The 12,534-nt window shown below is 45.3% G+C and overlaps 1 protein-coding gene across 1 annotated transcript; it reads right to left on the bottom strand.

The window, feature by feature from the left end:
• Positions 1-117: 117 nt before the first annotated feature.
• On the bottom strand, positions 118-3,197 carry LOC125540160 (heterogeneous nuclear ribonucleoprotein U-like protein 1). Its single transcript, XM_048703748.1, has 8 exons — positions 3,001-3,197; positions 2,136-2,905; positions 1,865-2,053; positions 1,656-1,764; positions 1,499-1,557; positions 1,304-1,414; positions 594-1,215; positions 118-485 (listed from the first exon to the last, which is right to left on the bottom strand). Exons 1-8 carry the CDS (start codon positions 3,131-3,133, stop codon positions 334-336), a joined length of 2,145 nt encoding a protein of 714 aa, XP_048559705.1. The 5' UTR covers positions 3,134-3,197; the 3' UTR covers positions 118-333.
• Positions 3,198-12,534: the final 9,337 nt, after the last annotated feature.

Genomic DNA, 12,534 nt, shown 5'->3' with positions numbered 1-12,534 from the left:
TATTAGATGTATTTTAGGGTGTAGATTCACTCATTTTGCCCCGTAAGTAGCCCATATTGAAATCTATAAAAGGGCTTATATTTAGGAACAGAGGGAAGTATGTTATAGGCATTGATCTGAAACTGACTAGAAGATCATTTTCTCAAGCAATTACGAAAATAGTACTGATAATCCAGGAAAGGCCATCTTCTCATACGTGCAAAACTATACATAATGCCACAATTACAGAAACAGTTTCCTGGGAACCTCAAAAAGCAAATTACAGAGGCATGTTAGGTCACGTTTATCTAATCTTCTCTGGTATCCTCTTGATACCCGGAGCTCCAGCACTCCCTACCAACGGCCTGGCTGTGCATTCATGTAGTAGGGAGGAGGGGGAGGTGCTGAAGGCGGCGGCCCAGGAACTGGATGCAGAAGAGCTCCGTGCGGAGGCGGCATGGGGACTGCAGCACCGTACTGCGGGCTCGTGTTTGTGTAGCGCGCATCTGCCATTGGTCCAAAGAGAAATGTGTCAGTTTTCTACCAATCAACTCGGGTGTATGTAATACAGAGTGAACTAAAGCAAGAGCCTGGGGCATGAGCTAGGCGCTTACCAAGAGGCTGCTGTCCATAGGGTCTGTAACTGCCAGAGCTCCATGAGGAAGCACCATCATGACGCTGATGAACAGCTTGAGGCAATGGCTGGACATGGACTGGAGCTGCAGGTGCGTAGCCGGATGGCTGGGCATGGACTGGGGGTGCAGGTCCGTAGCCGGATCCCACGTATTCTCCCTCTGGCTCAGGAGTCTGGTAGATGTTCATCGCGTAACCAGGGCTGCTGTATGGACTTGGGTACCCTTGGGAACCATATGCATTTGGTGATCCATATCCAGGAAGCGGGGCGCTTGCGTAGCTTCCGTAGGCTTGATGCTGGTCTGCGGTGCTTGCGTAGCTTGTGTGAACTTGATGCTGGTCTGCGGTGCTTGTGTAGCTTGCGTGAACTTGATTCTGGTCTGCGGTGTTTGGATAGCTTGGATTTGGGTAGCTTGCGCATGTCTGTTGCTGATATGGGGCATTCGAGTAGCTTGACTGGATCTGATATGGAGCATTTGAGTAGCCAGCCTGTGCATCCGGAGCATGCACACCTTGTCCATAGGAGTAGTTCATTGGTGGTTCAAAGCCTGGCGACGGAGATGGTCCTGCCACAGAAACAGTCCCGGTATATGCTGAGCTCACCTGTAAAACAATCTCAGAGAAGTCAGTTAGGATACTTATGGAAAGACGCATGGGCAGAACAATTTCAGAAAGAGTAATGACACCATACCATCTGGTTACTGAAATTGCCATGGCTGGTAGTCGAGGCTCTTGGCAGCAGACGCTTCATCTCGTCTAGGTCTCTCTGGGCATCATCCCTGGAAAGCTCCACAAAAATCACCTGTGCACAATGAAGAAAAAATGAGCTTGATAAAAACGTGAAGTGGCCAAACGTTGCATTGCATCATCATGACTTGTAGTAAACCTCATCGAAAGGCTCCTTTGAACCAGGAATGTCATTTGACAGTGGCAAGACAAAATTGGCTGAAAAGAGAAGCATTTAGTAAATTATTAGTGACTTATAAAGGATGTAGATAAAACAGGGATAAAAAAACACCCCAAAAGTTTGCCTAGATAGTTACCTGTCATCTGATCAACTGCTTCAGCCGGTACATCCTTCCCCATCTCCTGGAATCGTTTTGCTGCCCGGGAATTGAGTTCACTTGGCGATGGGAAAACAACCACAGCAATCTATTGCGTATAAGATATAAACCATCCAACATTAGCACGTTGTTAATTTATTTAATAACAACTCCTGAAAGCAGGGTATGTCTCTTTTCGGGCGGCTTACTTTATAGTAGTTTGCAAATGGCCTCAGCTTGCGAATACGGGCGCTTTTGTACACATTTGTTTGGTCGAGAATGTAATTGCGGGGGATCTTTGCGGCTCTGTCCAGCAATGTGTTGAAAATCTGTGTGGCATGATCCATCAAACGGTCAAAGCGCTCACCATAGTTGTTCTTACGAAGCAATCCCGGCACCTGCAATGAGCACAACAAGATGAAAAGCAAATTCCAAGTGAACAAACACTGCTTGTAAGATGGGCGGGGTTGCAGCGGTTACCTTCATTTGGTCCAATGCAAGGTTGGTTCCAAGAAGGACGAAGCGTTTCTCCGGATGTTCCCTGACACACTTCTCTGCCCAAGTAGTCTTCCCCGAAGCCGGGAGGCCAACCATCATCATAACCTCACACTCCTTCCGTTCTGCAAACACAGGCCCAAGCACCGCATTGCCATCGACCAAAGATGAGGTCCAGGGCTCGTAGCCATCGACCGGCTCCAGCCCATCCTCCCTGCTAAACTGCATCTCGACGACGACATTCTTCAGCAGGACATGCGGGAAGATTGCTGACTCCCACTGCATCGGCCTCACAGGAGCATCAACCAGACCAAACCCCTTGTGTCCGGCATCAAAGTAGTGAGCAATGCCGAGCCACTCGCCGTTCTTGGCGAACCCAATCGAGGCCATGGGCTTGGAATCGAGGTCCACGGCGCAGACGACGGTGTCCCCGACCCCGAACGCGGCGCCGTAATCGAAGAACCTGCCCCAGTGGGAGAGCTTCCCCGTGCCCCCGAACCCGAAGCCGCGGCCACCGGCCTCCCCGAGGCCGCCCACGGGGTCGTCCCCCCGGGAGACGCCGACGCGGCAGAGGTGGCGCTGGGCGGCCTCCGTGTCGCCCATCTCCACGGCCTGCTCCGCCACCACCCTGCACCCGAAGCAGTACCGCCCGCCGCCCCGGACCCCCGCCGTCGCGCGCGCGCCCGACCAGCAGTAGGCGAACCCGCCCCCGTGCAGCGCCTCCCCCCGCAGCCCGCCGGCGCCGACGTCGAAGTCTGGAGAGAGAAGCAGCGGGACACGTGTCCAGCAGTCCTTGTGTGAGCGAGGGTTTGCAGACAGTTTTAATTTCGGCGGGTGTGTGTGTGCTTACCGAGGTTGCAGTCCGCCGGGTTGAGCTGCACGCGCGCCGGTGCCGGCGCCGGCTCGGGCTCGGGTCGGTCGCCGTCGTGGCGGGGGCGCTTCGGCGGGGGCTGCGCGGTCTCGTCGCCCGGCCTCGTCGCCATTGGTGGGTCGGTGATGTTTCGGTTCGGCTCGTTGGAGTCGCTCGCGGTCGATTCGATTGGGACGGAGTCGAGTCGGTACGGAGGGTGCGGCAAAGGCGAGAGGATTAAAAAGCGAAAACACTAACGCCCACACGTCTGAATTGTCGTTCACGCTGTTTGCCAGCTGCATTGTGTGGACGAACTGCTTTTCGTTCACACAGCCACCAACTAGGTCATGCGCGTGTGAGCGAATTGTTTTTCGCCCACACGACACTACTACCTTGTGGATGACAACTGCAGTTACGCGAACGTGGCAACTCGATAGACACACATGACAACTGTGATTCTTTGCTACATGGTAACTGCAGTTACGCGAACGTGTCAACTTGGTACACACATGGCAACTGTGATTCTTTGCTACGCGGCAACTGCAGTTGCGCGTACGTGGCAACCAGATAAACACACATGGCAATTGTGATTAACAATACATGGCAACTATGGTTGGACCACACGTGGCAACTAGGTAAACACACATGGCAATTACTGTTTTGACCATATGTGGCAAGTAGTTAATCACACACGGCAACTACGGTTTGATTACACGCGGCAACTACCATAAATTAGACATGGCAACTATAGTTAATCAAAATAGATAGAGTTGCCATGCTTTTACAACTACACTTGCCATCCCGGATAACTACATCTGCCAACCAGGATGACAACTAAATCGTCATCCCGCGGGGTACCTAACGTAGCTGCGTCAAGACGTGTGGGCATTTTTACTTCGTGCCACACGCATGGGGTGAAGATGAGTAGTACTTGTTGGGCGTGTGGCACGAAGTAGCCGCGCCCACACGTGTAGGCAATTCTAATGTCCACCCACACACAGCCCGTGTGGGCTGCCTCCTGCTCACACCACACACGGTGTGTGGGTGTATGTCGTATATGCCACACGTGTGGCAGTTATCGGCGTCCTTAAAAAGAGGAACGTGCTAGAGGCTTCGAGTCGGTATCGGCACGGGTCCATATGTTGAGTTTCTCTACAGTATTACTCTCTTGTTGAATAATGTGCATACAAATTTTCAGAAAAGTCAAAACTCGACAACTAAAATATTTACATCTAGAATGTTAAGCATATATTATTAGGTTCATCAAAAGACGTACTCCCTCCGTCCCATAATATAAGAACGTTTTTGGCACTACACTAATGTCAAAAACGTTCTTATATTATGGAACACCTCCATTCCACAATGTAGCGCTTCCTTTATCCACGTGCTTCAACTTTGACCGTAAATTTAACTACCAAGACCGATTGCGGCGGGAGCAAAAATTATATCAGTGAATTCGTATTCGAAAGAAGTTATCAATTACATAATTTTTTCTCTCGTCGTAGTTGGTCTCGTTGGTTAAATTTATGATCAAAATTAGACCTCGAAAAGCGTGGGCGCACTATATTTTGGAATGGAGAGAGTATTTTATATATTTGGTTAATACTTTTCTCTATAAATTTGGTCAAAGTTTGATTTTAGAAAAATTTATATGCAGTACATTATGGAACGAAGGGAGCATTAGTATTTTGAAAATTAATTTCTTTCAAAACTAAGTGTCCTTACAATTACTAAGGAGAAAATTCCTTATATAACACTGTTTTAAATATTGGTTCCCTATTTAACACTAATAAATTTTCTTCCCTAAATAACACCAAGTGTAATTTTTTTCCCTTTCTAACACTTTCGTCAAGTCCGTTAGCATATGCCGTTAAGATCTGGATTGACTGATGTCAGTATTTTCTTGTTGGACGAAATTACCCCTTTGAGGAAAAAGAAAAACAGAGACCAAACCGGTCTCTCTATTCTCTCCCGACCCGACTCTTCTCATCCCCTTTCTTCCCAACCCTACAGGCGGCGGCGGCGAACCTCCCAGACCTAGCGACAGCGGCGGAGGGCTATGGATGGCGGCAGTTCTGCGGATGGAGACGGCGCGGCGGACGACGGCCATGGCGCGGCTGCGGACGACGGCCATGGCGCGGCTGCGGACGTGCTTGCCGATGGCGCCGGCGGGGCTGAGGTCAGGTCAATCCAGGGCGTCGGGCTAGCCTCGGGCTGCGGTGGGGTTGAGCCAGCATCGGTCCAGGCCGGAGACTCGGCTACAGCTGGCTCGGGCCTGGCCGGTGGCTCGGCTGCAGCTGGCTCGGGCCAGGGCGTGGCAGTGGCTGGGGTCTCTGGCGAGGGCACGGCTGGGTCGTTCTTGGCAGCAGCTTCAGGCCAGGGAGGTACTCAGTTGCCGCCAGCAACATGGGCGTGTCCAGATGGGTAAGGGCCAGTCCATCTAGTAGCAATTATCATGCATAGATTGTGCTAGTTTGTGTAGCTGTGTATTTGAGGAAGAGATCTTTTCACTTAATTTCTGTTAATGATCAGATTGTCTAGCAATACTCATGTATAGGTTTAAAGCAAAGTTTAAAGTTGTCTTTTAATTCACAGGATGGATCCAAATTCGAGTTATTTGCTCAAAATTAAATTGTTTGGCAATCCAAAGAAAGCTCGAAAGGACATAAGATGTTTTTGTTTTGAGAAGGTTATCGATTGTGACTTGACAAATTATAAGGATTTGGTCGAGTCAATTGTAGAGCAGTACCCGTCGCGTTATTTGGAAGTTGCACATGTGCAATATTATGACTATGCTCTTAAAAACTGTCCAAAAGTAAAATCTGACCAAGATTTGATGATTATGTTTGAAAAACACTCGGAGACAAAGATGCTGCATATGATTATTGCATATTGTGATCCCTCGGAACCATATGAGCCTATCACCGAGTGGGATGAACCTAACAGCAATATAGAACATGAGGATGATACTTACCTTCGCAACCCAAGACCTGAGAATGAGCATGTTGGTGTTGATGAGGAGAATATGTATGAAGTGGACGAACCTATGCCCTTAGATGTGGTTCTTTGTCGTAATAAAGAAAAGGATGATGAAGTAGAGGCGTCTGAAGTAGAGGACGATGAAGTAGGGGAGTCTGAAGTAGAGGATGATGAAGTAGAGGAGGATGAGGAGTTCCATGAGGCAGAGCATACTCCACATGTAGAGTATGACAAATTAGACCCTCCAATGACAAAAGGCTTTACATATCCCAGCATGAAAGAGTTCAAGTTGGCACTTTCTCAGCATGCAATCAAACATGAATTTGAGTATAACACCGAGTATAGTACACCTCATCGGTTTAGGGGCTATTGTTCAAGACGAGATGCTGATAATTGTCCATGGAGGATACATGCTTCTACGACGGAGGATAAGTGTACTGTAATGGTAATTGTTTAACTCTATTCATTTGTGAACATTTATTGCATAATTGTCAAGTGTTTTTAGCTAATTACCTCTATCTCTCTTTTTAAGGTGAAGAAAAACCCATGTGGTCATGATTGCTCTAGTACAAGAAGGAAAAAGAAGATGAAGAATGCAACCAAGTTTTGGATATGTGATAAGGTGAAGGATTGGCTGATTGAAGATGCTACTCTCGGAGCGAAGGCATTACGCAAAAAGATTAAAGAACACCACAAGGTTGACATCCACTACAAGAGGGTATATATGGGTAAGAAGCTAGCTCTGAAAGAACTATATGGTGATTGGGATAGCAGCTTTGACAATTTGTATAGGTTTAAAGCACAAGTTGGAATCTCTTGCCCTGGTAGCATAGTGCAGATTGATCATTACACTATAAAAGAAAAAATCAGGTTTAGAAGGTTCTTCTTTGCTTTGAAACCTTGCATAGATGGATTCCTTAGTGGTTGCAGACCGTATTTGGCAGTAGATAGCACATTCTTAACAGGCAGGTTTAAGGGGCAGCTAGCCAGTGCTACTGCTGTAGATGGCCATAATTGGATGTATCCACTTTGTTTTGGAATTTTTGATTCCGAAACAAATGAGAACTGGATCTGGTTCATGCAATTGCTTAGGCAAGCCATAGGATCGCCAAGGGGTTTAGCCATAAGCACTGATGCTGGCCAGGCGGTGATGACAGGGGTAAAGGAAGTTTTCCCAGAGGTAGAACATAGGGAATGCATGTTTCACTTGGTGTCAAACTTCAAGAAGAAGTATCACGGAAAGGTATTTGATGACCATCTTTGGGCTGCTGCTTACTCATGGAACAAGTATATATTTGAGAAAAATTGGGTTGCAATGGAGACAGCAAAGCCAGCGGCAACTACATATCTTAGGAAGTGGCACACTAGGTTGTGGACTAGGAGTCAGTTCTCAACCATTTGTAAGGTGGACTATGTAACCAACAACCTGGCAGAGTGCTTCAATAAATGGATTAAGCACCACAAGTCCTTGAACTTGGATGACTTAATGGACAAGCTTAGGCAGATGATTATGATCATGTGGAATCGAAGGAGAAAAGTAGCAAAGAAGTTAGCTGGCTTATTAATTTTGCCCCACATAATGAAGAAGTTGAATGCAAAGAGTAGAGAGTTAAACTTGGAGGTGGTAGAAAGCTCGGAAGAAGTTGCTAAAGTTACTCAATTGGGAGGCAGCGGGTTTAGGTTTGTCGTCAACTTGCATAACAACACATGTTCTTGTAGACAATGGCAAGTTTCCGGCCTTCCTTGCAAGCATGCTCTAGCATTCATCACATCACTTGTCAATGCACATATACAGAATTATGTGGACTCATATTACTCCATTGACAAGTTTAGGGCAGCTTATGGCCAACTAATCCCTGCTATGTGTGACAAGACCCAGTGGCCTGAATCTAACCATGGATTCTTCATGCATCCACCCTTGTTAAAAGCTGTAGCTGGTCGGCCCCAAACTGAGAGGCATAAGGGTTGTGGTGAGAAAAAGAGGAAAAGTGGCCAGCACTTGTGCCCTATTTGCAAGGAATACGGGCACCATTGGCATAAGTGCAAGAAGGGTAACAAAGATGACATTGCTGCTTTCATGGCTGTGAGGTAATCAACTATCCATTCTACTCTCCTATTGCATGTTAACTACTTTCTTGCATTATTGTTTTGTAATCACCTATGAATGTTCACTACTTTCTCATTTCTCGTGTAGAGAACCACCAAAGAAGAGGAGGAAGACTACTAAAACATCCGAGTCATCCATTGTGCCAAGAGGTGATGACGCGCCGGCAGCCGCTATTTTCCACCAAGGTTACCTATTCTACACCAATGCTTGTTCCAAATAATAACTGAGTTTTTATTTGTGCCAAACGAAAACTGAGTTCGATTTGTATGTATTCATGCAATCCATAGCCAAAACTTGGAAACTACAACCAAGAAGAAGGGAAAGCATAACCAAACATTGGAGACTACAAACAAGAAAAATGCAAAAGGGGGGAAAAGGTGACCTTTTCTGTTTCTGGATTTTAATATCACATATTATGCATAGTTGATATTGTTGTTTGCTGCCATACATGTATCAAATATATCCATATGTATTGTTGTCATACATGCACTAGAATAATTTGACAGCCATGTTGTTATTTTAAGGGCCACAAGGAAGATGGAGCTTGCTAAAAAGGATCAAAACAATCTGATGGTTCCATTTGACAGCCCTGCAATGGGCACTAGAAGCAAAAGAGCTTACCCAACTAGCCCTGCAATGGGCACAAGAAGCAAAAGGCGGCTCAGCTTGTGAACTCCATCTAATTTCTTTCACTTAATGTCACTTTTGTTGCTGCTCATGTCATGTTGTGTGGACTTGGAGTAATGTATGTGAACCTGGGTATGATGTGAGCCACTTTTGGGTTGCTAATATGATGTATGTGTGGACTTGGAGTAATGTATGTGAACCTGGGTGTGATGTGAGCCACTTTTGGGTTGCTAATATGATGTATGTGTGGACTTGGAGTAATGTATGTGAATCTGGGTATGATGTGAGCCACTTTTGGGTTGCTAATATGATGTATGTGTGGACTTGGAGTAATGTATGTGACCCTGGGTATGATGTGAGCCACTTTTGGGTTGCTAATATGATGTATACGCATGATGTATGTGAGTCTGGATGTATATGGAGTGCCTCATGCCATTGGCAAATTTGAAAGGTGTGTGTTGAACAATATACATATGAATTTTGTCGCAGGTTCTGCACAATTTTGAATTAAATTTCGAAATAAAAAACTGTCCAGAATTGCATGTTTACAAGGAAAGTTCTGCCCAGTTTTGCAATTAACAACAGGAAAAAATTATTGATCCCCATGTGAATGATTTTGATCACAAGTTGCATTAGGGGTAAGATCGTCTTTTCATGTACCATTTAACACCGTTAGTATTCAAAATAGACGGAAGTGTCACAAAGGGAACAAATTTTAGCATTGTTGTTAGATAAGGAAGAAAAAATTTTACGGTGTTAAATAGGGCACAAAAATTTAAGCGAGTGTTAAATAAGGAATTCTCTCATTACTAAGCTCCCTCAGAGAGGCTAGAAGAGCTTTAATCCTTTTTTTTGAAGTGGACCCCGTTGGTAACCGTCTGGTTGGGCATAATTGTGTAACCGTCCTGCATAACAGTATCAGAACCAACATTCCATTAACACACTTTAAAAATAGGAATTTTCAATTTTGTGAATTTCCAAAATATTCATTTGTTTTGGAAAAAACATTGAATTTAAACAATCCTAGTCACAATTACTAAGCTCCCTACAAACAGAGGCCCAATAAAGCTTTAAAATTTTCCCTTCAAGTGGACCCTGCTTGTAAGCGTCTGGTTGGGCCACCGGTCCTGCATGACAGTATCAGAACCAACATTCCATTAACACACTTTAGAAAAAGCATTCATTAATTTTATTTTATTTGAATTTTCAATAATATTCATAATTTTAGAAAACATTTATGAATTTAAAAATGTTCATAAATTTTAAAATTGTTCATAAATATGAAAATATACCAATGAATTCTAAAAACTGTTAACGAGTTTTATAATTGTTCATGACTTAATAATGTTCACGGACTTAGAAAATCTCTGTAAGTTTTTAAAGAGTTCATGAATATGAAAAAATCTTCAAGAATTTTTAAAAGAATGCTCACAATTTTGAAGAAAACATTTTTTATTTGAGGAAATGTTCAAAAGTTCAAAATATGTTCCTGATTTTCAAAAACAATTCATGAATAAACAATGAAAAGTAAAACAAATATACAAGCGAATAGGAAAAGTATGGTAGAGAGATTATTTTCTAGGAAAAATCGAACGAAATCACAAACCTGCATGGCCAACCCAGTACTGCCCATGAGGTTCATGTTTGCTCGCATCTTGCGGGATTAAGTCGGTGTTGGTATTCGATGGATCCGTTTTTGATCCAGTTTTGTCTGTATGTTTATAGATTTAATCCTTTTGATATACGATTCTCTTTATCGGTGATGGTTGCTGCTCTGTTGCGCTAGTCCTGTAGGGCTTAGCACGGCGATTTTTTGACTGTCTATTACAATAAGGTTTGCCGGTTCCGGTGAGGGATGGACGAAGAAGGCGACATGTCTTTTGTCTTGCTCCAATGCTTATAGTCGTCGCTGGTGGTCATATATTTTTGGTTGTAATTTTTGTACATCTGGTGTTCTTTTGTACTGCCACGATTGATTATAAATAGGTTGAAAATTCCCCGCAGGAAAAACAATGATCACCACCATAGTGCTAAACTAACACATAGCATATCATCGGATAGCATACAAAATAAGTTCATTTTACCCATCGATAACCTTATAGGGCCCACACTCTTTCACATCCTCCTCTTAGATACCGGGGCTATTTCTCGCACGTTGTGAGACTTAACTCGGTTTTGCCTTTGGCTCGGCCCAGTATTATAAACAGAGAAGAAAAATAAACTAACATGTAGGAAGCTACTTGGGCCCGCCCATTACTAACAACGCCTGAGGCGATACGAGCTTGTGTCTCACCATAAATGAGACGAAGACGCTCCCCCTCTTAAACACCGCTTGGATGTAGATGTTGGGCCTAGAATTCAACTTTGGTGTTTGGGTGGCTCGTATATCATTGTTTGAAAAGCCATGACATTCTTTGGCAACGGATATTTGAAGTCCCGCGACAACACTCATGTGCCCCAGCCATCAATTTGGAGACAAGACCCTAAGTTTCCCCTCTTAGTTGGCATCCCTCCCCCTCCGCGTGCGCCTCGCATACCCCTTCATCTTGCTCGTGGCGAAAATAAAAGTGGTATTAAACAGTCCTCGACGCATTGTGCAAGGCAGTCGCCTGTCTCCGCCCTCCTCCTCCGTCTCTCACCTCTCCGGCGAATCTCCGACACCCCATAGCGAGCGCCTCCTAGAAATGAGCAATCCCAATGGGCAATGACCATCCAAACAAGCATCATAATGGAGTCTGTCCTCCGAATTCCATGTGCCAATTGCTGGAACATCCAAACAACAAATTTTGAGTTCAGTCTCATTATCAATGTCCTTGGTTGGAACCAATTCAATTCCATGGCCTTCAATAACAAAACCTTACTTTCCCATTCACTCGTCCTTTCCCCGACTAACACCTGGTCGTGGTCCTGATAAAAAACTTAGCGATGATCCAACACCTAATGTTTGTGACGCTAAAAAAAGCAGCTAATGCTTTTGTTAGGCTAGACACTCACCCCTCTACAAGTATGTACTTAAGTTGAGTTGGAGGGCTTACTTTGAGATGGACAGTCGAGGCAGCTGTCTAGCATGGAGAGTTGGCCATGGCCTTGTTCAACTGGAGAAGGATTGGGGATGGAGGGCGACAAGTAAAACTCCACTTGCTCCCAGTGAATTTCCTTATGCTATTTTCACCCTTTTTTCATATAAAACTGTATTTTAACATCGTATTGATTCATGGACGCAATTTTCAAGTACAACTTTGCAGCAAAAGGAAAATACATTCGCCTTGTTTTCATCACGGCCAGAGCACCGCAATGATCGGAGAGAGGTCGTGGGGTAGGTGGGAAGGTGTGGGGGATGCAATGCAAGGAGAAGATTCTTTGCATCGCCGGAGCTCAAGGCCGTGGCACGGCTTGGGAGATGGGGTGGCTGGCTAACACATGCTTTGGATGTGGCACAGAGCTTGCGAAGGACGGTCGGCGATGGTGCCTCCCTGGAGCACTGACGGTGGGAGGCTTCGTTTCATTCGCATGTGGCAGCTTCTGCGACGGCGGGGAGAGTCGGTGAGGGAAGGATTAAGGAACACAAAAAGGCGGCAGCGGGGCGCCTCACACACAGGAGGTGTGCCTACGACAGAGAACAGAGGCAACCGGAGGCATTGGTTGGACGGTGAAAATTCCTCCGACCAGGTGTTTCTTTTAGAGCTTTTATTATTAAAATATTTCAAGAGTTTCCCGCAAAGGAAAGAAAAACAGTTAAACATTTTCTTCGATTGTTTTCTGGAGTGCTTATGTCTTGTGATCACTGAATGCAAACCCATGATCAAGACAATTACATCAGT

The sequence above is a fragment of the Triticum urartu genome, chromosome 2 (assembly GCF_003073215.2).
Source record: "Triticum urartu cultivar G1812 chromosome 2, Tu2.1, whole genome shotgun sequence".
NCBI classification, from domain to species: domain Eukaryota; kingdom Viridiplantae; phylum Streptophyta; class Magnoliopsida; order Poales; family Poaceae; genus Triticum; species Triticum urartu.
The sequence above is the reverse complement of the archived record's forward strand: the minus strand, read 5'-3'. Positions and strand labels throughout refer to the sequence as shown.